General features: G+C 44.5%; 1 protein-coding gene across 1 annotated transcript in view; it reads left to right on the plus strand.

The window, feature by feature from the left end:
- LOC124721783 (extensin) overlaps nucleotides 1-25,756 on the plus strand; it is a 260,132-nt gene that overhangs the window by 157,173 nt on the left and 77,203 nt on the right. The window contains exon 2 of the mRNA XM_047246898.1: nucleotides 18,074-18,217. Coding sequence (XP_047102854.1) covers nucleotides 18,074-18,217 — 144 coding nt within the window. The remainder of the gene's footprint in view (nucleotides 1-18,073; nucleotides 18,218-25,756) is intronic.

A 25,756-nucleotide genomic window follows, 5' to 3' on the forward strand; every position in this document is an offset into this window, starting at 1 on the left:
ACCGCGGTGTTGGCCGTCGAATGGCGGTAGCTGCGCAGCATTTGTGCACCGCCGCCGTCAGTGTCAGCCAGTTTGCCGTGGCATACGGAGCTCCATCGCAGTCTTTAACACTGGTAGCATGCCGCGACAGCGTGGACGTGAACCGTATGTGCAGTTGACGGACTTTGAGCGAGGGCGTATAGTGGGCATGCGGGAGGCCGGGTGGACGTACCGCCGAATTGCTCAACACGTGGGGCGTGAGGTCTCCACAGTACATCGATGTTGTCGCCAGTGGTCGGCGGAAGGTGCACGTGCCCGTCGACCTGGGACCGGACCGCAGCGACGCACGGATGCACGCCAAGACCGTAGGATCCTTCGCAGTGCCGTAGGGGACCGCACCGCCACTTCCCAGCAAATTAGGGACACTGTTGCTCCTGGGGTATCGGCGAGGACCATTCGCAACCGTCTCCATGAAGCTGGGCTACGGTCCCGCACACCGTTAGGCCGTCTTCCGCTCACGCCCCAACATCGTGCAGCCCGCCTCCAGTGGTGTCGCGACAGGCGTGAATGGAGGGACGAATGGAGACGTGTCGTCTTCAGCGATGAGAGTCGCTTCTGCCTTGGTGCCAATGATGGTCGTATGCGTGTTTGGCGCCGTGCAGGTGAGCGCCACAATCAGGACTGCATACGACCGAGGCACACAGGGCCAACACCCGGCATCATGGTGTGGGGAGCGATCTCCTACACTGGCCGTACACCACTGGTGATCGTCGAGGGGACACTGAATAGTGCACGGTACATCCAAACCGTCATCGAACCCATCGTTCTACCATTCCTAGACCGGCAAGGGAACTTGCTGTTCCAACAGGACAATGCACGTCCGCACGTATCCCGTGCCACCCAACGTGCTCTAGAAGGTGTAAGTCAACTACCCTGGCCAGCAAGATCTCCGGATCTGTCCCCCATTGAGCATGTTTGGGACTGGGTGAAGCGTCGTCTCACGCGGTCTTCACGTCCAGCACGAACGCTGGTCCAACTGAGGCGCCAGGTGGAAATGGCATGGCAAGCCGTTCCACAGGACTACATCCAGCATCTCTACGATCGTCTCCATGGGAGAATAGCAGCCTGCATTGCTGCGAAAGGTGGATATACACTGTACTAGTGCCGACATTGTGCATGCTCTGTTGCCTGTGTCTATGTGCCTGTGGTTCTGTCAGTGTGATCATGTGATGTATCTGACCCCAGGAATGTGTCAATAAAGTTTCCCCTTTCTGGGACAATGAATTCACGGTGTTCTTTTTTCAATTTCCAGGAGTGTACTTTGTTTAGTCGTAATGTTAATAGGATCAAGTGATGCTAAAAAATCGAATCACTTCTGATGAATGAACTGTAAGTTTTCACTACATGTAAACCGTAAAAAACCGGAATAGCTACAACAGCTACTCAATAGTAGGGGCCATCCAAATAATTTCCCCTACTCTTTATTTATGATGCTAGATTTATAGTCGGTGAGTCTGGATATTATTCGTAACTATGCTTTAGATCAAAATCATAATTACAGAAATAAAAAAAATAAAAAAGACTTTGGGATATGCTTGAGATATTTGGGCTGTCAGTCAACGCGGTAGCGGACTGGTAGGCCGCGTCTTCGAAACAAGAGAATCCCAAGTGCTAGCCAGGTCGGCATATCAGTTGAGCCAATGTATTTTTCCTGTCGAAAGTGTAATGGAGAATTGGTACCGTTGTAGAATAAGTTTGGAAACTATGTGATCGTCGATGTACTTCCTGGCGTGATTTAGCAGCGTCCTGCTAAATTCCCCTGATATTTCGTTGCCGTTTCCGACAAGTAATCTGACTGTTTCTCACTTAAGATGGCGTACTTACTAATTGATTCTATTAAGATCATACCACACAGAATCTATAACTAATCTCATATTAACCATTACTAATGCTTTCTATTAATGAAGAATACCGCACTGATAGCGTACTGCTAGCAGCACGACTCGCCTAGCTAAGAGATTACGTTACTGTGCACTATAGTAAACGCTGCCTTCGATTTAGGTTCAAATGTCGCTAGACGTCTAAACATTTTGTCGGCATTTACGTCTTCTCTTACCGAGCTATAAGCTTCCATATCGAAACCCATTAAGGAAATCTTAACTTCAGCATCTTAAATATTATAGCAGTTAAGATTTAGTGCCCCATATATCTAAAGGTCAAAAATTTAAGACAGTGTGACCTTGCACCCTTGTTAATTGATTCGCTACTGATAATGTGCGGCATTGAAGAATTTGATAACTGGGCTCTTTTTGGGTCTACTCTCACTGCAAGGTTTACATATTTCTGTGGTAATCCCTAAAAGTTTCTTATGTAGTACACAGGACTTCATGTTGACACAGACCATATGTGGGTCAAAAGTGCTTAATATTTTGCAAATGCGTGATGTTTTGGGCAGTCGAATGATACAGATACTATTCGTTGTATTAAATTAGACTTCAGGAGTAAGGGCATTCTAGTAAGTTGTAATTTATTTGTATCTGAGGAATGCATATTTTTATGGCATTTTTCGTTGGTTTATGGAACATAACAGAAATACATGATAAAGAAATTAATCATCAATAATATATTCCCTGCCTCCCCATTAACTAAAATAGTCTGACGATGGTCGGGCACTTTTTGGATTTCACGCCCGTAGAGAGTTACTGGTTTGGAGTTAAAAGATGTCGATAGCGGAAGTTTAAAGAGCATTTCCGTCCACAAAGAAAAGTTCTTGATGGTTATTCGATAAGGAGCGAGAAAGATAACCACTCAAGGGAAGATGAAATGCGCTAGGGATTGCTTGCTAGCCAAACCTCTGGACAGTTTCTTTTCTGAAATCAGCAGAGTGTACACAGGGTTCTCCTACAATATCAACTCATCCATTTTATAATGATTGATCCTTGACTTTGAACTCATAATCTGGTCATATTGCATTACGGAGATCGCTATGTTATACCTTTCCCGAATCGTGGAAATGTCTACTTTTATTTAGTGCATGAATATTAAATCTTAGTTGAAATGTTGGTGACTCACGCGGTAAAATTTAAGAGGAACCGTGCTTTTCCTAGCTTTTTTCGGGGAGTGTCTACCTTAAGGGTGCATAAAAATCAGACCGTAATTAGGAGAAAAATTTCCTGCGCACAATTTAAAGATACAACCTTGTTATACCTACACGCGTATTTTCGTTATTTTCTGATTACTCGTTTCATCGCTATAATTTCAAATGCAAGACGCTGCAATTGAGCTTACTGTTGTAGCTATTGTGACGGAGAAGACACAGGTGTTGAGCTCTAACTTTTCTTGGTTACATCATACATCTTTACTAACGAACACTGCTCGTGTTTGTTAGTTAAGAGCTTGTAAAGCAATTGTGTTAGTAGCTACGAGGGTGAGTCAAATGAAAACCTTAAATTTGTAATAACAAACCGAAATTTCGCGCCGTTATCCTGTAAGTTGGTAAGCGTTATACAAACAGCCTGCAGAATGGCCTGTACGTGGCAGCATAGTGCAGATGCACACATACCGTCGCAGTATCAGTATAAAGATGGCCACCCCATTTGTGACTTACTCCAGGAAAGAACAGCGTCCTGTTATTCGTCTTTTGCGTAGTGTAGGTGTGAAACCTATTGAAATTTATCGACTAATGAAGGTTCAGTACGGTGATGCATGTTTGTCACAGCAGCAAGTCTATGAATGGAGTAGGAAGTTCGCAAATGGTGTGACTTCAGTGGAAGATGCTCCTCGTCCAGGTCAGGCACAACGAGTTGTGACTCCACAGAACATTGCAGCAGTTGAAGCCATAGCGAAGGAAAACGGTCGAGTGACACTGAATGACATTGCAGCATGTTTACAGATTAGTCATGGGTCAGCACACCACATTGTGCATTATGTGCTCCAGTTTTACAAAGTGTCTGCAAGATGGGTGCCATGGCAGCTGACTCCTGAAATGAGAGAACGACGTGTTGATGCTTGTGAAGAACTTCTCCAGCGCTTTGAACTTGAAGGTGATGGCTTCCTTGCAAGAATCGTTACTGGGGACGAAACCTGGATTCACTTCCACCAACCGGAAACGAAGAGAGCGAGCAACCAAGACCTTGTCCCAAGTGATTTCCATATGTTTGGACCACTTAAAGACGCAATGGGAGGAAAGAAGTTCCGTTCTGATGAAGAGGCACGCCACGCGTTGCATGAGTGGTTGCGCAGACTACCAAAAGAATTTTTTTCTAAATGAATGTATGCACTTTGTAAGCGCTGGAGGACTTGCATTGAGCGTGGGGGAGATTATGTGAAAAGTGATACAGCTTGGTACCACTTCTGCACAATAAATAATATTTAAAAAAAGATATTTAAGGCTTTCATTTGACTCACCCTCGTACAATATATGCGAGGCTGTGGTGGAGCGTAGTTATAATACCAGCGCGGCGCCACTTTTGTAATGCGCCATAAGCGCCTGTTCACCAGCAAAGAACAGCAATTACATAGTCTATTCCCAATACAGCATTGCCGCGTTCAGTTTTTGTTGCAAGTATTATGCGAAATTGCAAATAAATTCTTGATATGCAAGCAGCTCACAATAAATTGACATCTGTATCGCACATTTCAACACTAAATGTAAAAGTCGATAATCTCGAATAAATTTTGCAGTGAAGAATGGTGGTTGAAATAAAACCTATCTTAAGCGGTCTCGCTACTGGCTGAGGTCTCGCTAGTGCTAGTGCAGCCGTCTATTTCGATGAGCAACGGTTCTACTGCAATGTCAAGACTGTGCGCTATTGGTGCATAACTGTTTTCAAGTTTGTGTACATGTCTCACTGAATTCCTCCAGACACGTTGGGGAACACCTTACGGAGCGGAGCGACACAGCTGTAAAGTATAATTTATTTTAAAGTTATTGCTCTCCTTTCCTACCTTGTTCTTGACAAATACCCAAACAATTGTAGATGGTGTTGAGACAGCAACCAGGCACAAATTTAAGTTTCTTTATTAACAAGGTACCGTTACCGGTTTCGAATAATTACAATTCGTCGTCAGACAGCTTTCATGCTTTCATTAGTTTATTGGTTAGTTGTCCTAAAATATAAATAATACATAATTATAAACACGTCACACAGATTTGCATTGGGATGTGACTTACGTGAAATGTCGGTTTGAAGTATTTACACTACTGGCCATACAAATTGCTACACCAAGAAGAAATGCAGATGATAAAAGTGTATTCATTGGAAAAATATATTATACTAGAACTGACATGTGATTACATTTTCACGCAATTCGGATGCATAACTCCTGAGAAATCAGTACCCAGAACAACCACCTCTGGCCGTAATAACGGCCTTGATACGCCTGGGCATTGAGTCAAACAGAGCTTGGATAGCGTGTGCAGGTACAGCTGCCCATGCAGCTTCAACACGATACCACAGTTCATCAAGAGTAGTGACTGGCGTATTGTGAAGAGCCAGTTGCTCGGTCACCATTGACCAGAAGTTTCAATTGGAGAGAGATCTGGAGAATGTGCTGGCCAGGGCAGCAGTCGAACAATTTCTGTATCCAGAAAGGCCCGTACTGGACGTGCAACATGCGGACGCGCATTATCCTGCTGAAATGTAGGGTTTTGCAGGGATCGAATGAAGGGTAGAGCCATGGGTCGTAACACATCTGAAACGTAACGTCCTCTGTTCAAAGCACCGTCAATGCGAACAGGAGGTGACCGAGACGTGTAACCAATGGCACCCCATACCATCACGCCGGGTGGTGCGCCAGTGTGGCAATGACGAATACACGCTTCCAATGTGCGTTCACCGCGATGCTGCCAAACACGGATCCAACTATCATGATGCTGTAAACAGAACCTGGATTCATCCCAAAAAATGACGTTTTGCCATTCGTGCACCCAGGTTCGTCGTTGAGTACACCAACGCAGGCGCTTCTGTCTGTGGCGCAGCATCAAGGGTAACTGCAGCCATGATCTCCGAGCTGATAGCCCATGCTGCTGCAAACGTCGTCGAACTGCTCGTGCAGATGGTTGTTATTTGCAAACGTTCCCATCTGTTCACTCAGGAATCGAGACGTGGCTGCACGATCCGCTACAGCCATGCAAAATGGCTCTGAGCACTATGGGACTTAACATCTATGGTCAATCAGTCCCCTAGAACTTAGAACTACTTGAACCTAACTAACCTAAGGACACAACACACATCCATGCCCGAGGCAGGATTCGAACCTGCGACCGTAGCAGTCGCGCGGTTCCGGACTGAGCGCCTAGAACCGCGAGATCGCCGCGGCCTACAGCCATGCACATAAGATGCCTGTCATCTCGAGTGCTAGTGATACGAGGGCGTTGGGATCCAGCACGGCGTCCCGTATTACCCTCCTGAACCCACCGATTCCATATTCTGTTAACAGTCATTGGATCCCAACCAACGCGATCAGCAATGTCGCGATACGAATACCGCAATCACGATAGGCTACAATCCGACCTTTATCAAAGTCGGAAACTTGATGGTACGCATTTCTCCTCCTTACATGAGGCATCACAACAACGTTTGTGTATGAGAAATCGGATGGAAACTTTCCTCATGTGAGCACGTTGTAGGTGTCGCCACCGGCGCCAACCTTGTGTGAATGCTCTAAAAAGCTAATCATTTGCATATCACAGCATCTTCTTCCTGTCGGGTAAATTTCGCGTCTGTACCACGTCATCTTCGTGGAGTAGTAATTTTAATGGCCAGTAGTGTATTTTCATATTTTTCGTCCAGCAGATGATGTTCGTACGAATGATTCGAAACCGGTAACGGTACCTTTTGAATAAAGGAACTTAAAATAAATTGACAAAATTGCACCCAAACAAGTTCAATGGCGTTCAGTTCGCAGTGGGCTGCAGGCAACCGCAGAGGTTCAGTTTGCTTGTCCACTGATCACAGTATGCTTTCCAAAAGGTATTCCTGTACTCTGAAGTGCGGTCGCGCGTGTTGCAGTAGGTCAGCTTTAGTAAATTCCTCATATGATGTGGCATTAGATTGTAAGCTCTACATAATTGCTTTCCATCTATTCAATAATAGAATCCTTTCTCCATTTCGTAGATGGATTTCGTGACACTGGGTTTATCACCGTGTGATATGGAGCCCGATCTGAAACAGTCGCAGATCTGTTTGGTAATTTTTCGAGAACGCTCCTGAAACACTCTTCGTAGTGTCTGGCATTCATTTCAGAATGATAATCTGCACCTCCTTTTTGCCCAATAAAACATAAGTCAAAGTTTTGCACGAACCTACTTTCGTTCCCAATGCGGTCCATTATAAGCCTTTTTCCAGTACCAGACGCTGTTTTAATTCCTCTTTTACCAGCGATTCCACTCTTGAATACTTCCTCTGTGACAATCGTATACATTTTCTCCTGCTATAGGCATTTTTTGTACCTGCGAACCAAACTTGATGGAATGATTTTCACCAGACCAAGTCTCATCACTGTCATAAGTAATCGACGGCCGGAGTGGCCGAGCGGTTCAAGGCGCTTCAGTCTGGAACCGAGCGACCGCTACGGTCGCAGGGTCGAATCCTGCCTCGGGCATGGATGTGTGTGATGTCCTTAGGTTAGTTAGGTTTAAGTAGTTCTAAGTTCTAGGCGACTGATGACCTCAGAAGTTAAGTTGCATAGTGCTCAGAGCCACTTGAACCATTAATAAGTAATCCATCTAGTGTTGCGCAGGTGTCTGCTTTCCAGCAAGAACTCGTCTCTTTTTCCTGCTACTTGGTTATTCGACATCAGGATAGGTTTTTTGTTGAACTTTTTGTATCTGAAGCACAGTTTTCGAATAGCACGCCAAAGTATTGTTTTACTCAAATCAGGAAAATCTTTCTCTTCAGTCTTCAACTTTTCCAACACGGTTGCCACTGTTGGAAACTGCTTTTTCACCTAGAAGTCGTGGATTTTTCTTCTTGTAAGTCTCTGTGTAAAATCGTCCAATGCAAACTTCTGTCGCCTGCCGGAAATTTCTCTATATTCTCTCGAAATTCCCTTCACTGTACCTTCACCAATACTGAGACATTCCGAAGTTCTCTTTACTGGCTGCGACACGGAACTGTTCGCGCCCTGTTCTTTTTCGGTCTCAGAGTGAGGAAGGGCACTGATCACCATAGACTATTCACAACTCCGTGAAGAATGCATTGTTTCACACAAGTGCAAGGCAACTAATTATGTTACGAGCACAGTCTCACACGGATACACAGCAACGAATGGGAGCACGGTTGTTTCCCATATGATGGAAAGCCGCGAGGTAAACACTGCAATAATGAACAATGAAGTGGCAGTACTTTTCAGATGTCCAGCAACATAGCACACGTGAGCACGCGACACATTGAAACGCAAAAGCAAAGAAATTAAAGATCTGATATTAGTTTTTATGTAGATTTACGAGCATAAAGACATAACAGCTACGAAAGGCAGCAACAGAGTTTGCATTTACACTTTTCGTCTTATTAATATGTATCACCATCAGGCGAATTGCAGCAACCTACGCCCACCATTATCAGGACAAAATGACTCATTGGAAAGCAACGACAATTCGTCTGGAAGTAGAGTATGGTTGTATCTTTAAACTGTGCACAGGAAATTTTTCTCCTATGACTTCCCAGATTTGACACTCGCCAAAAAGTGGCCGATAAAGCACGCTTTCTCTTAAATATTACCTCGTACGCAGCCCTCTTTCCAACAGAAATGTAATATTGATACACCAAATAAAAGTAGACATTTTCACAATTCAGGCAAGGTTTAACAAATCGTTGTTCATCAGGCGATGTGACCAGAATCAGGGGTCAATGATTATGAAATGGATAGTAGTTGCAGCATCCTTGGTCGCTTTTCATATGTTGCGAACACAAGGCGGCTTAGTTCTTGAAAACAGATCGCAACCGCGATGGACACATCCCTGACATGCAGTTCTTAACACCATCTGCATAGCTGAACATTCTGAAAATTAGCACTGGCCTTTACTTCGGACACTATTTGTTAGGGCGAGCCACTATTTTCTGTTTATGAAGTTGATGCACAGTGATTCTAATCCTCGTACGACCATCTTGATTTAGGTTTTCTGTTCTATCCTTATATCGATAAAGGCAAATGGTGGGATCTTTTCCGCGAATCGGCAAAGTAGATTTCCTCCAGCAACCTCTCCAATCGTAGCTTCTGCTTTGTCTCAAATGACGACATACCTGACCTTAAGATTCCTTTCTGTCATTTTCATCCAATATCACCCATTGGGTGCAAGTATCCCACGGAGTTTAAATTGTCACAGTTCATCACAATGGCCAGTAATCGGGTATTCCATACAGATAAACCATAAAAACTAAATTCATCAAAACCTGCTGATCTTATTGAATGTGGCGACTAATTTACGTCGAAGCGATTCTACCCGAAATGAGGCAACAATTTTTTGAAGTATTTCTTCTATGCGCTTATCCTCCACAGGACACAAATCTTTCCAACTGCCTCCGTTGCCTGCAACCGTCTATTAAATCCTAAGAGAAAATATCACAAATATTAAACTTTGCCCCTTTTCACGCTCCAGTTTCTAATGCTTAAGTTACGATGCTCGTAACCTTCAAATTGACAACATTCGGTAAATCACGGCAAGAAAAGTTTATTAAAAATAACAACTGATAAATATATTAAAAACACGCCAAAAAAACTGCATGAAGTTATGCACCAACAATTTCTTTCAGACGAATTTGGCCTTCGTGGATTATAAACATCAACATTTTTGGTATAAAATGCTGCAAGAGAAAATGTTAGTATCCCGTACCAATGAATTATATGAGACGACATGCGGTTTAAAAACGTAAAGATGAACGTGTGTTCGATAACTAGCGAGTGCGTTTATCAGTCTGGAACCGCGCTGACCGCTACGGTCGCAGGTTCGAATCCTGCCTCGGGGCCGGCCGGGGTGGCGCTACAGTCTGGAACCGCGCGACCGCTACGGTCGCAGGTTCGAATCCTGCCTCGGGCATGGATGTGTGTGATGTCCTTAGGTTAGTTAGGTTTAAGTAGTTCTAAGTTCTAGGGGACTGATGACCTCAGATGTTAAGTCCCATAGTGCTCAGAGCCATTTGAACCATTTTTGAGTGCGTTTACAGTGCGTCTACCATAAATACACACTTCAGCACAGAATTATAGCACGAAAACAACCCTTCCAGCAGAAGTTTCTCTATGCAGCCTTGTTGCCAGTTCGTGCAGCTGGCTGATACGTGAGTTTATTTCAGTGATTATAAAATCAAGTCAAAAGCAGGCACTGGGCAGCCATGGCATGGCTAGCGAATATCGATGTGGACGAACAAGGAAACAAACGTTTCGAACAGGTTGTAATCAGCCTCCAGGACCATTCTTCTTTACCGAACAACTATAAACCAACGCCGTTTATAGATTGGTTGTCTGTTGGAAAAATTCTGCTGAAGGTCTGAGTTCCATTCTCACATCACGTAACGATTATTAATAGCAACAAACAGCCCATTTTCGCTTTTTGTAACGTCAGTTGGACAATGTAGGATTGCATCGTGGTTCCAAATCCACATTAAACATGACACCTCTTCGTTACCTATTGGAGCTGAGTCGATGTAGGTTGGCCCACGACAGAGGCGGAGGTCACGCCAGGCTGAAACTGTCACCAGTGATCTTTCTTAAACGAGAGTTTTTAATTAATGAGCCAATCGTCAGCTAAGATCACAAGCCACTTATTTCTTATTGTATCGGAACCTGAGATGTGGAAAATATTGGTGCTTGACAAATGACTCGAATTTACATCCCCCTTTTGCTGGGTTTGACCCCTTTGAGATGATAAACCACCGTTTCGTTGTTCCCCGAAGATTCGAAAGCCCTCAAGGTCTGGGTTCGTACCCTGGTCTGGCACAAAAATTTCCATCGTGTATTTTCAAGCTGTAGCGTGTGCTCACCGAACTACTGGGGACAAGTAATTATTCAGCGACATCAGTGGGCACTGGTTTCGACTCCCAGTCAGACACAGAACTTTTCGTCATATCATTTCAGGTTCAAACATGCCATTCCAAGTTACTGGTTAAAAAGAATTCGGTAGTTAACGTTTCTTCATGTGTAGTCAACAACGATGACAAGCGTAGGGTTCGACTCCCAGTCAGCGTATAGCTCTTATTCATGTTATTCCCAGTTCAGATGTGTGCACAGCTCGCCATTAGTGAAATAAATGTATTTTAACGCCTATTCGTGGCTAGAGGTCGACGGCAATAGGTACTGGGTTCGAATCCCGGTAAGGCAAAACTTTTTCTTCTCGTCGTTTGAATCATCTCGCTATTGGTGAAAAATACGATTTCTAACAATTGATTGGGCTTAATTACCAGTCATATTACGTGCTTGGTTCGAATCTCCGTCCAGCAAAAATCTTTATGCCATTTCATTTCAAGTTAAAATGTGCACACACTTTATTACTTGTGACTGAAACCATATTTAAGATATTTATTTTGTGGTTAGTTAACAGGAACAATAGTTTCTGGGTTGGGGTCCCAGATCTCAGTCCAGTACAAAAATTTTAGTCGTTTCAAGCTGGAACTTGCTTTTTGAAATGTCATTTATTGTAATAAAATTGAGTTTACAGGCGTAATAGTTGTGTCATCTGTAATAACCTCTTTTCTGATATTTGCATTATCGTGGTATTAATTTGCATCTGGACTGAAAGTCACACATAGGAGTTATCTCTTGTGGCCTCTTGCAATAACCATTTTGTTTGTCAAACGACTATATCGAAAAGAGAGCAGGGGACCTGCAAGACAGTTAGGTTACGTGGGATGCATACAAATCAGGTGAAACGCAGTTCAGGTCGTTCAGATACTTTTGAGCATGATAGTACATTATCGTCTGTAAACGTTCGGTCCCACGAGTCGTCGCATTCCTGGAACACCCCAGACGTCGGGTGGAATGTGAAATACGCTTCCTAAATTGTTGGCAAAGTGAGTTCTGTATTTCGTATGACAACGTATGAGCTCATGTGGTTCTTGTAGGTATATCCAGTATTCCATCACAGACAATACATCTCGCGAAAACATGTATTGTGTCACGTGTCCACCGATTCTGTTGATCGCATACGTCTTATGTATGGGAAAAAACATCGCGTCCGGTAATAAAAGTGCATCTGAAGCTATTTCTGTGTCGGTGGTGAACGCGTCAATATTCAAACATAACTCGCCTCACCGCACACTAAGCCATGTTCTTCCATGGTCCAACAAACCACAGGTTATGCAAAGGTGAGAATCAGCCATATGAAGGCGTACAACCGGTTCAGTGTGACAATTTTACGATTGACTAGGCTGCTTCCATGCGAACATAGCTATAATCCACAAAAAGGAGGCTTCGTGTGCAAGTGAAGGCGACATGTTCCCCACCGCTATCGGAGTTCCGAATGACGGCAGAAGAAGTTAATCTATCAGAGATGATGTTATTGTGTGTTTCTGCTGTTGCCGATTCTTAACCATCGCTCGCAGATAAAGTGCCGAAGCTTTGACGCGCACGTTCATGAGGTTGAGGCCGTCGCTCCGGAACGGTAGCGTGTCGTACGTGATCTTGAATGACGTTATAGTACTGACATAGTACCGAAAGGCAGTAATGAGGCGGTCCATATTACCCTTCGGTAACGGTGGAATCTGCGCCAAAGGTGACAGTCAAGACGCGAGTTGAACGTTGGTGTACGCTACACGTTGGACCATGTCTATGGCTTTCAAAGAGTTGTTGCGTACAGACAATCCATCATTCTGGAGCAGCGACTGATGATTCGGCGACTCTGACCGCCACAAAGAACGAGTGAATATTATCACTAGGCACCGCAGCGTTTCCACAATCTTAAACGGTCCTGGCACGTCTTCCAGACCTCGTCCAATGTGCAGTATTCTGGACTTCGCCATGTCAACGACACTACCTGCCAACGTCCCGTAAGTACAGAGATGCCCGAAGGCCTGGAGCACTTCACGTCCTGGGCGGACAAGGAGTATCAGGTCGTCCGCATAGGCACGATAAATGAATGAGGTCTCACGAAGCGTTATTCCAGTGAGAGAGCGTCGCGTAACACGCATCAGCAATTCGAGTCCTATTGCAAAAAGCACCATCCAAGCTGGCACCCTAGTCCGACCGAACTGTTGAACTGAGCCTGCTCCCATCATCTTTGATGTAGCCCTTCGGATCAGTCTCATAACTATGGAGATGAAGACCGATGGAACCCCCATTCGGCTCATAAAAACGATAAAAAAATCATGATTTACCCTGTCGAATTCACGATGAAAGTCCATCGATATTAGAGCTGCTCGTATTCGACACGTTACCACAAGGCCTATGACGTCACGGTATCCGCTTAATGCTGACTGGATGTTGCTAAAAAAATTGTTCAAAGGGCTCTGAGCACTATGTGACTTAACTTCTGAGGTCATCAGTCGCCTAGAACTTAGAACTAATTAAACCTAACTAACCTAAGGACATCACACGCATCCATGCCCGAGGCAGGATTCAAACCTCGAGACAGAATTCGAACCTGCGACCGTAGCGGTCGCTCGGTTCCAGACTGTAGCGCCTAGAACCGCACGGCCACTCCGGCCGGCAGATAGTCTTCCATATTGCCAATTTAAGACGAGACTCTAGCAGTCGTGCAAGGATATAGTAGTCGTTGTTTAGCATGGTGAGTGGGCGCTATTGATTTGGACTGCTACTCCACTCCGACTTTGGAATGGAAAGAATAAAACCCGTCTTAAAATCCGGCGGCATGCAAATTTCAGAGCGCGTCAGCTCATTGTACATCGACACCCATTGGGACATCACCTATTACGCGAATTCCCGAAAAAATTCTAATGTTATCCCATCTGGTCCGGAGAATTTATGACTCCATTACTGCAGCCTTATCCACCTTAGTCAGTCTCGCTGGCAATTGTTGCAATATGTCCTCCACTATGCGATTGTCCGTCGAAGAGCTGGCAAAGTGGTGGCAGAAATGCTTCAAAAATCTAACCAAAATGTCGTTTTGTGTCCTCAGTTCTGAGCACTATGGGCCTTATCTTCTGAGGTCATTGGTCCCCTAGAACTTAGAACTACTTAAACCTAACTAACCTAAGGACATCACACACATCCATGCCCGAGGCAGGATTCGAACCTGCGACCGTAGCGGTTGCGCGGTCCCAGACTGTAGCGCCTAGAACCGCTCGGCCACCCCTGCCGGCTATCGGCGGTATTGTTTGTGTTCTCGCAGTTCATGATGTATTGCGTGATCTACAGGATGTGTGTCTTGACAAGATGAAATTCTGCAAAATGTTCTGGAGTCGGATCCCGAAATGACAACTCACGAAGCACTGCGTCATAATAAAGAGTGTCCTTTATCCATCTCGTCTTATACCTACCGTATGTGTAAGAGCTCTTCATATCATCAGTTTAGCACTTAATAACCACCAGTGAAGAACAGAGGTGTAAGTCGTAATGCGGCGTTGGCACGTCGCCCGTACATCTTCGACTCACTGACGACATTCAGGGTCCGCCAACAGTGACGAATTGAGCTTTCATGTGCCACGGTTTCTCCACACATTCTGTTGAGGGAGGAATATGGTACACAGAAAAGCTAGATGGTCGGTAAAGGCAGTGGTACATCGTTCAGCGTCGACCACTTTATCGCATGGACAAATAGTAACATACATGCGATCAAGTCGGCTCACCGAATGACTAGTGAAAAATGTATATTCCTCTCGACTCCCATGCATTCCATCCCATGTGTCGTATAAGTCCACTTCCTGGCATATCCCTTGTAGTTCACGACAGGTACTGTAACGTGGAGTTTGATCCTCTGAGGCTAATGCACAGCTGAAGTCTCCACCTTCCAGTAAATGACCGAATCCGCTAGTAAATAAGGGGACGATCTCTTCCGAATAATATTTTGCACGTGCTCGTCTGTTTGCTGTGCTGGATGGAGCGCATACATTGACAATACAGATCCCATGAACTGTTACCGCCAGAAGCAGTGCCAATGGAATATAAGCCAAGTTGCGACCTGGGACCCTCTCTCGGACCAATATCGTCATTCCACTGTCGTTGTTCGAGTTTGACGTGGTATAGGATATGTAGCCATATACTTCCGGGAACACAGTAGTATACATTTCATGCGCCATCAGTATATCCACATCTGAGGCATACGGCATGTCCTGAGCAAGCTGCTGTTTCACAGGAGATATAATTGTAGTAACGTTAACTGTCCCCATTTTGTATGCTTGGATCCGAGTATCCATCACCTTCACACAGTAAGAACTGGAGAAAATCTACCTAGTCGGTGGTCTCATCGCACGTCCTCACAAGGAAGCCCATCTGACGTCTTCGTGCACCGTTAGTTGTCCTGAGATTTGGGAGAGGGATGATAGTCTCCACCAAGGGGAGGAGTCACATTAGTGATATCTTCGACCTCCTCAACCCAGTCAGTACCAGCGAGGGTCTGTACTACGCTGGTTGCTGTACCGATATGTAGTGTTTGTGGACTTTCAGCAGCATCATCTGCTGCAGCTGAAAGGCTGATGGACGCCTCAGCGGGTGGATTGTCAGAATGACACATCTTTTCACTATCCGAATGCACTTGTTCAGTGATGTCCGGAAGCTGTTTGTCAAGATCAGACAGGTCCATAGCCATTGCTATCAATTCAACAAGTAACACACGCAAGTACACGGGGTGCAAACACTGTCTCTTCCTCGAGCACTTTGCAGCTGGGACATAAACAGGTCCGAGCTGCTCTGCTGCCAAAGGCAGACTCCTTCCGCCATCTGGACACAGTCACTGATCAACTCAAATTTCCAACTTATCAACACACTACTGACGTAGTGCCCTTGCGCATTTTCCTCATTACTCACAGCGTTTGGTTGATTCCCATAAAATTTTGCGCATGTTTGTGCATTTACACTGAAGGGAACATTGGGCTGTCTCATCCTAGTTATATATACATTTTTGTGTGTATGTGTGTACGTGTGTGTGTGGGGGGGGGGGGGAGGTCCAAAAGAACAGACACGACATATACATAACTAGGGCGCGACAAATCAATAACGAAACTGTATCTGTCAGTCAGAAACAGCTCTGTTGATCTAACCTGACGTCATCAGAAGGCAGCCCATCTGAGATCTTCCTGCATCGTTAGTTGTCCTGAGTTTTGGAAGACAGATGATAGTCTCCACCAATGGGAGGAGTCACATCAGTGATATCTTTGACCTGCTGAACCCAGTCATTACCAGAGAGGGTGTCCACTACGCTTGGAGGCTGTACCGAAATGTAGTCTTTTTCCTCGTGGACAGGAACATCCCCCATGAGATGTAGCATGTGTCTTACAACACAAGACATACTGCAAAATATTAAAGATAGTGATACGGAGATAAAAAGAAAACACTTTATGAGAAAATGATAATCGGATCAGATAACATAATGAACGCAATATGGGTATGCTGAAGGAGGAGACTGGTAGAACCAGACATTCGTACTTATCCCAATGCATTAACTAATTCTGATACAGAAAAACTTGCGAAGAAATTAAAAATTAAACAGTTTTGTAGTGTCTTTTATGATTGACTACACTACTGGCCATTAAAATTGCTACACCACGAAGATGACGTGCTAAAGGCGCGAAATTTAACCAACAGGAAGAAGATGCTGTGATATGCAAATGATTACCTTTCAAGAGCATTCACACAAGGTTGCCTGGTGAAACGTTGTTGTGATGCTTCGTGTAAGGAGGAGAAATGCGTACCATCACGTTTCCGACTCTGATAAAAGTCGGATTGTGGCCTATCGCGATTGCGGTTTATCGTATCGCGACCTTGCTGCTCGCATTGGTCGAGATGCAATGATTGTTAGCAGAATATGGAATCGGTGGGTTCAGGACGGTAATACGGAACGCCGTGCTGGATCCCAACGGCCTCGCATCACTAGCAGTCGAGATGACAGGCATCTTATCCGCATGGTTGTAACGGATCGTGCAGCCACGTCTCGATCCCTGAGTCAACAGATGGGGACGTTTGCAAGACAACAACCATCTGCACGAACAGTTCGACGACGTTTGCAGCAACATGGACTATCAGCTCGGAGACCATGGCTGCGGTTACCCTTGACGCTGCATCACAGACAGGAGCGCCTGCGATGGTGTACTCAGCGACGAACCTGGGTGCACGAATGGCAAAACGTCATTCTTTCTGATGAATCCAAGTTCTGTTTACAGCATCAGGATGGTCGCATCCGTGTTTGGCGACATCGCGGTGAACGCACATTGGAAGCGTGCATTCGTCATCGTCATACTGGCATATCTCCCCAGTATGGGGTGCCATTGGTTGCACGTCTCGGTCACCTCTTCTTCGGATTGACGGCACTTTGAACAGTGGACGTTACATTTCAGATGTGTTACGACCCGTGGCTCTGCACATCATTCGATCCCCGCAAAACCCTACATTTCAGCAGGGTAATGCACGACCGCATGTTGCAGGTCCTGTACGGGCCTTCCTGGATACAGAAAATGTTCGACTGCTGCCCTGGCCAGCACATTCTCCAGATCTCTCACCAGCTGAAAATGTCTGGTCAATGGTGGCCGATCAACTGGCTCGTCACAATACACCAGTCACTATCCTTGATGAACTATGGTATCGTGTTGAAGCTGCATGGGCAGTTGTACCTGTACACGCCATCCAAGCTCCGTTTGACTCAATGTGCAGGCGTATCAAGGCCGTTATTACAGCGAGAGGTGATTGTTCTGGGTACTGATTTCTCATGATCTACGCACCCAAATTGCGTGAAAAGTAATCACATGTCAGTTCCAGTATAATATATTTGTCCAATGAATACCCATTTATCATCTGCATCTCTTCTTGGTGCCGTAATTTTAATGGCCAGTAGTGTATTTACCTGGACACAGCGCTGAGACTGCTTCCGCTGTGGTTTATCCCCCGGTTGTATCCGCCAGTATCCGGTGTCCGCAAGTTCTCCACGTCGTGGAGAGCAGCACAAAGGAGTCTCGGAACAGAAGAGCAGTGCAATGGGGCCGGTGTGTTGCAGGTGTGGTGCGGCGCAGCGCTGTCGCAGCTCCGCGTGCCCGCCGGGCGCGCCATCCTGTCTCCCCGTGGGAAGCGGCCGGGGTTCCCACTCGCTGCTGCGCCAGCCCCCTCTGCCGCCACCACTTTCGCCGAGCCGCTGCCTCAGGTAAAATACGTCTGTTTTCCCTCAACAGTAAGCAAGTCACCGCCACGTCCTCTCACGCGACGTGAAAATGTTCACGAGGGAGGAGCTGGTGACGTCATAGTGTGGAATTCCATGTTCTACTACGTTGCGTAGCTTGAAAGGAAGAATCCGCCCAGTCAGATAATTTATCCCGCAGTAGGTTGAATGGCTAAGCAGGGATGGCTAGAGGACAAATGTAAGGATGTAGAGGCGCGTATCACTAGGGATAAGTGTGGTGTGCGTACTGTAAGACCTTCGGTACACACACCATCAGATTATTTGACTTGTCGCTCTAACGAAGTAGGCGAGTGACAGCAATATGTCTCGTGGTCTTATCGTGGCGTGTTTATCTTCTGCCGTTAGGTCAGACGATAGAAATGCCACTTGCACGCTTAGAGTAGCAGATTGACGGTGACCAACTTTAAACAGAACTTGATTACATTTCACACACATTTATTAAAATAATAAAAAGTATAGACATTATGTAACTTGATTCTGCATGCTGTTTACAATAGACAATCTGAAGTTCCTTTGGTCTTGGTACGTTAATCTTATTCTCATATATCTCTGATACTTGACAAAGTGTCTATTCATTTATCTTCATGGCTATGTACAGGAATATGATAATCTTATTAGGCGCAGACTGAAACTTGGCTATAGACTGGTACAGACTAATGCAGACTGGTACAGACTGGTGCAGACCAATGCAGACTGACTAATCGGAGGTCTGTACACTCGTTATAATACCTCGCGCGTTCAGGTATCACTGCGTGAGTGTGATCCACGAGGAGAAAAGGTTCTACGTTAGTAGCAATCTCATTGGCTGCGTTACATATTAATACGCGGATCGGCGGAAGCAGAATTTGGTCCGTCTCTAAGGCAGCGCCATCTCGGAGTGCGGACACGGACGAGCGCTGCGCCTGCGCTGTTGTGCTTAGCGGGGCGCGCTCTAGTGGGAAAGTAGTGTACACGCTGACTACGCGATACTATGTACACAACAATAAGATAGATACTGCCTACAGGAAAATTAAAGACACCTTTTGAGAATAGAGAACGACTTGCATGAATATCAAGAGCTCAGATGGAAACCCAGTTCTAAGCAAAGAAGGGAAAGCAGAAAGGTGGAAGGAGTATGTAGAGGGACTATACAGGGGCGATGTTCTTGAGGACAATATTATGGAAATGGAAGAGGAGCTAGATGAAGATGAAATGGGAGATATGATACTGCGTGAAGAGTTTGACAGAGCACTGAAAGACCTAAGTCGAAACAAGGCCCCAGGAGTACACAACATTCCATTAGAACTACTGACAGCCTTGGGAGAGCCAGGCCTAACAAAACTCTACCATCTAGTGAGCAAGATGTATGAGACAGGCGAAATACCTTCAGACTTCAAGAAGAATATAATAATTCCAATTCCAGAGAAAGCAGTTTCTGACATGTGTGAAAATTATCGAACTATCAGCTTAATAAGTTACGGTTGCAAAAGACGAATTGAAAAACCGGTAGAAGCCACCATCAGGGAAGATCAGTTTCGATTCCATAGAAATGTTGGAACACGTGAGGCAATACTGACCCTACGACTTATCTTAGAAGAAACATTAAGGAAAGGCAAACCTACATTTCTAGCATTTGTAGACTTAGAGAAAGCTTTTGACAATGTTGATTGGAATACTCTCTTTCAAATTCTGAAGGTGGCAGGGGTAAAATACAGGGAGCGAAAGGCTATTTACAATTTGTACAGAAACCAGATGGCAGTTATAAGAGTCGAAGGGCATGAAACCGAAGCAGTGGTTGGGAAGGGAGTGAGACAGTGTTGTAGCCTGTCCCTGATGTTATTCAATCTGTATATTGAGCAAGCAGTAAAGGAAACAAACGAAAAATTCGGAGTAGGAATTAGAATCCATGGAGAAGAAATAAAAACTTTGCGGTTCGCCGATGACATTGTAATTCTGTCAGAGACAGCAAAGGACCTGGAACAGCAGCTCAACGGAATGGAAAGTGGCTTGAAAGGAGGATATGAGATTAACATCAACAAAAGCAAAACGACGATAATGGAATGTAGTCGAATTAATTCGGGTGATTCTGCGGGAATTAGATTAGGAAATGAGATGCTTAATGTAGTAAATGAGTTTTGCTATTTGGGGAGCAAAATAACTAATGATGGTCGAGGCAGAGAGGATATAAAATGTATACTGGCAACGGCAAGGAAAGCGTTTCTGAATAAGAGAAATTTGTTGACATCGAGTATAGATTTAAATGTCAGGAAGTTGTTTCTCAAAGTATTTGTATGGAGTATAGCCATGTATGGAAGTGAAACGTGGACGATAAATAGTTCAGACAAGAAGAGAATAGAAGCTTTCGAAATGTGGTGCTTCAGAAGAATGCTGAAGATTAGATGGGTAGATCACATAACTAATGAGGAGGTATTGAATAGAATTGGAGTGAAAAGAAATTTGCATCGCAACTTGACTAGAGGAAGGGATCGGTTGGTAGGGCATATTCTGAGGCATCAAGGTATCACCAATTTAGTATTGGAGGGCAGCGTGGAGGGTAAAAATCGTAGAGGGAGACCAAGAGATGAATACACTAAGCAGATTCAGAAGGATGTAGGTTGCAGTAGGTACTGGGAGATGAAGCTTGCACAGGATAGAGTAGCATGGAGAGCTGCATCAAACCAGCATCTGGACTGAAGACCACAACAACATGTAAGCATATGTATAGCTTTAATCTGCATCCAAATATTTTTCACGATTCTAAATACATATGACTTGCAATTCATACATATTGGGTGGAGAACGCCACTGCATTCAGAATAAAATAGCATTACCATTTCCTCATGCACATGGAACTAATACGAGTGTGACAGTGTCATCTTTTGCCACCATGCTCCTATCTATCCACTATTAAATCATACCCTGTTTTATATCTACTCGTTCCAGCCCTTCTATACCTATTACTTCATCTATATAACTTGTTTAAGTATATGTATGATGCTATGCCACCTCCTGCCTCTGTATACAGAAAAAGCTCCATTTTTTCCAAGTGGGGTCTGTGACGTGCTCTCTCTCTCTCTCAACCGTTAGTGCAGATCTCTCTCAATTTGGAGGTGGACTGTGCTTTGATTTTAACACTTCTCTCTTCGTTGCAGCTTTCTAGGGAAGTATCTGAGAGATATCGAGGCACATTCATCTACCGCTTACGTCACAAAAATATTTGGTTACTTCCAAAGTATAAATACATATAACCCCACCAGTAATGCATACCGGATCAATCATGAACAATATTCCCAGATGCACGTTTTCGACAATTCCTCAAATCATATATGGGTGGATCCGTACTGAAGATTATCCCGTAATTTCTTTGCAAACACAGATCCACCTTAACCATAAGCCTGGACTTCGTGCAGGTGAATTTGGCCTGAATAATATCCCTGGACATAATACATGCTGGATCCACACATAATAATCCATCATTAACAATATCCTGCACCTAACGTAGCTGAATGCACCTTTTGGATGCAACTCTGAACCCACTGCAGAACGCTTGCGACGCTGCTACTACTGCTGCCACTGATAGGGCAAGGGAATGGTGACCCCTGTGAGGAGCCAACACATGAAATAGCGAAACTGTGCTGTGCTGTGCTGTGTGTGTGTGTGTGTGTGTGTGTGTGTGTGTGTGTGTGTGCGTGTGTGTGTTTACAACAGAATAATTTCAACACTACCTCCACAGCATTTCATGTATGTTTATCTGCATGTTTTAGCACTGGCTTTGGCACTTAGTTTCGACATTTGGAGGAATAAGTATACTTTTTAGATACCCTGGTGGTGTTGGGACTCTGTATGAAAATTAGATGGTATACGAAAAAATAGCAAGTCACGCCTATTTATTCAAGCAGCAAGAGCATGTATTCACTTGTACTGTGTGATCAAAAAGTCAGTATAAATTTGAAAACTGAATAAATCACAATAAATCACGGAATAACGTAGATAGAGAGGTACAAATTGACACACATGCCTGGAATGACATGGGGTTTTATGAGAACCAAAAAAAATACAAACATTCAAAAAATGCCCCACAGATGGCGTTTCATCTGATCAGAATAGCAATAATTACCATAACAAAGTAAGACAAAGCAAAGATGATGTTCTTTACAGGAAATGCTCAATATGTCCACCATCATTCCTCAATAATAGCTGTAGTCGAGGAATGATGTTGTGAACAGCACTGTAAAGCATGTCCGGAGTTATGGTGAAGTATTGGCGTCGGATGTGGTCTTTCAGCATCCCTAGAGATGTCGGTCGATCACGATACACTTGCGACTTCGGGTAGTTCCAAAGCCAATAATCGCACGGACTGCGATCTGGGGTCCTGGGAGGCCATGCATGACGAAAGTGGCGGCTGAGCAAACGATCACCACCATACGACGCGCGCAAGAGATCTTTCACGCGTCTATCAATATGGGGTGTTTTTTTTTTTGTTCTAATAAAACCCCATGTCATTCCAAGCATGTATGTCAATTTTTACCTCTCTATCTACATTATTCGGTGGTTTATTAAGTTCTCAAATTTATACTGACTTTTTGATCACCCGATACATTTACGTATGGAAAATATCGAAAAAATGTGGAAATGTAAAAAATTCGGTGAAGTACGGATACGACATAGTCATACAGGTTATCTGTATCTATACTTAGGAAGTAGCCGAAAGTTCTTGTGACATAAGAACTGGATTGAAGTACCTCGAGATTACTTGAATATTCTCCTAGACAGATACAAGAAAGAGGCAGCTTTTAGAATGACAGCACCATCCTCCTCCAAGTTGACAGAGTTCTGCACTAAAGGTTAAGAGAGAGAGAGCTCATCATAGACCCCCCCCCGTGGAAAAATAATACTTGGAATTTATTACTTATGCAGAAGGACGAAGAGACATTACATCATATATAATACTTAGAAATACAAAAAGAAAACAAAACCATTGCACAGGTGATGGAATCGGTAGAGAGGGGTTGTAACAAGTAGATATAGGGTAATTTATAGCACCACATATGATTTAACAGTAGAAAATTGGTGTGTGCTAGACAGAAACAGACATCATGGGACAACACGATGTTGTCATACTCGCATTAGTTCCATGTGTGTGAGGAAATTGTAGCGTTATTTTATTCTGAATGCTATGGTATTCTGCATCTAATACATGTGGGTTGCAAGTTATATGTATTCGGAATTGTGAAAAATATTTGGATTCAGTGTAAAGCTCTACATATGGATCACATCTGTTATCCAGTGACCTCCTGTCTCCATCCTCTTTTCAACATTTTATAGTTAAATGTTATTGTTATTTAAATAAGAAATACCCTCGTCCTATTAAGTGGTCTGGGTGTCTTTAAAGTGAATTTCCTCCGTTAGTATCTGTTTCAGGTAACATCACGCACACAGAAATAAAATCACATCCATCCTACCCCTCGCCTTGGGATACTAATCTCAGAGCAGAGGTGTAAAATAGTGTAATTACTTCTGCACTTAGAGGGCATGTGCGATGGTTGTTACAACTTTCTCTTGTGGTGAGATGGTCTCACACAGTGTTGGGCAGACATGTGGAGCCAACTCGTTCACAGCCAGTGATTTGTTGAAGAATGAGATTTTCACTCTGCAGCGGAGTGTGCGCTGAGATGAAACTTACTGTCAGATTAAAACTGTGTGCCGGACCGAGACTCGAACTCGGGACCTTTGCCTTTCGCGGGCATGTGCTCTACCAACTGAGCTACCCAAGCACGACTCACGCCCTGTCCTCGCAGCTTGGAAGATAGGAGGCGAGGTACTGGCAGAAGTAAGGCTGTGAGAACGGGGCGTGAGTCGTGCTTGGGTAGCTCAGATGGTAGAGCACTTGCCTGCGAAAGGCAAAGGTCCCGAGTTCGAATCTCGGTCCGGCACATAGTTTTAATCTACCAGGAAGTTTCAGTGATTTGTTGGTTGCTGCAGCTGGACGGTTTTGATGATTCTATAACAGCATCTCACTTGGCTCGTTTGACCTGCACTGTTCTGCAAATGTGGAAAGGGACAGGGAGGGTTGGAGTTCCTCATATTCCAAGCGTGTATTTATAGCAGTCTTTGATATTTCCACCGACGTGTTTGGATCTGCGTGCCGTTATTACATTAGGCCAGGAATCCCTCATACAGAACTGCTTTGCCAGCTCCGCCTTTTGTTTCAGCCACAAGGGTGGAGAATATCATAAGTATGCATCTTCTCAGCCATTTCTAGAGTGATGTTCATGGTTATATCTCACATCTCAGAGTTTGAGGCATGTGTTCCTGCATGTGACATGCTTTGTACTGCTATGGTAACAGTTATTGGCCAGCTCTATCCCTCGGTGCGTTTTTTGTAGCGCTGTGCTGCACACACATAGTGTCTTGGGATGGAAGCATCATAATTTTACTATGATGTCACACAAACTAATAATGTGGTTGTGGCTTAGCAGGGGATTTACCTATTGTGGTAGCATTTATAGAATTAGCTATAACGTCATTAATGTGATGTGACTTCATTATTTTTCGTTTCTAATACATGCACTATGACGTCACACACACTAGTAGTGTAGTGGTGGCTTAGAAATGACAACTAAATCGTGACCATGCTGCACTGTGATTCGCTGAAAGCATCATGGAGGCGACGCGACGTCGGAAGTAGTGGGATGGATCTTGGGTGACTGGGTAAAATACAACTGTCGAAAAACACGTAAAATGTGGAAAATACCGAAAAATACGAGAAGTGGTGAAAAATACATATAATGGGGAAAATACGAAATAATATGGATAACATGTAAAATTGTGGAAGAATGAGAGTACTGCCGGCCGTTGTGGCCGAGTGGCTCTAGGCGCTTCAGTCCGGAACCGCGCGTTCGCTACGGTCGCAGGTTCGAATCCTGCTTGGGGCATGGATGTGTGTGGTGTTCTTAGGTTAGTTAGGTTTAAGTAGTTCTAAGTTCTAGGGGACTGATGACCTTAGATATTAAGTCCCATAGTGCTCAGGGTCATTTGAACCATTTGAATGAGAGTACTTACGTATCTGCCAGGGTATGGCCTCTGCTGGTGCCTCAAATGACGTAATATTAAATTCTTATTCTGTCCAGCTCCAGAGTGAATCCCTCCCACTCAAGTGTCTGAGTTATAGAAGATGATGACAAGGGGCGAGAACGAAGGGAAGCTCGAATCTTATTGGGTATCCCGCCATTTTATTGTGCTCCCATTGGCTGAGAGAGATAGGGAGGACTTTCACATGAATTTTATATCAGGTGGCCACTGTCCTACAACTGCTTTGAGATGTAGGGGGATTCCCATGAGTGACTTTGGCAATTGCCGGCAGTTTCCTGGGGAAGCATGAACGGGGTTGGCGTTGAATATAAGGATCCCATGCTTGTAACCTTACACCGGATGTATAACCTGATACCGCATGTAATAAGATTTTTATCTTGATTCGAATCAGCTTTGCTATCCTACTGATGTTTCTGGCGCAGACAGATGGCT

This window comes from Schistocerca piceifrons, chromosome X (genome assembly GCF_021461385.2).
Source record: "Schistocerca piceifrons isolate TAMUIC-IGC-003096 chromosome X, iqSchPice1.1, whole genome shotgun sequence".
Lineage (NCBI taxonomy): Eukaryota > Metazoa > Arthropoda > Insecta > Orthoptera > Acrididae > Schistocerca > Schistocerca piceifrons.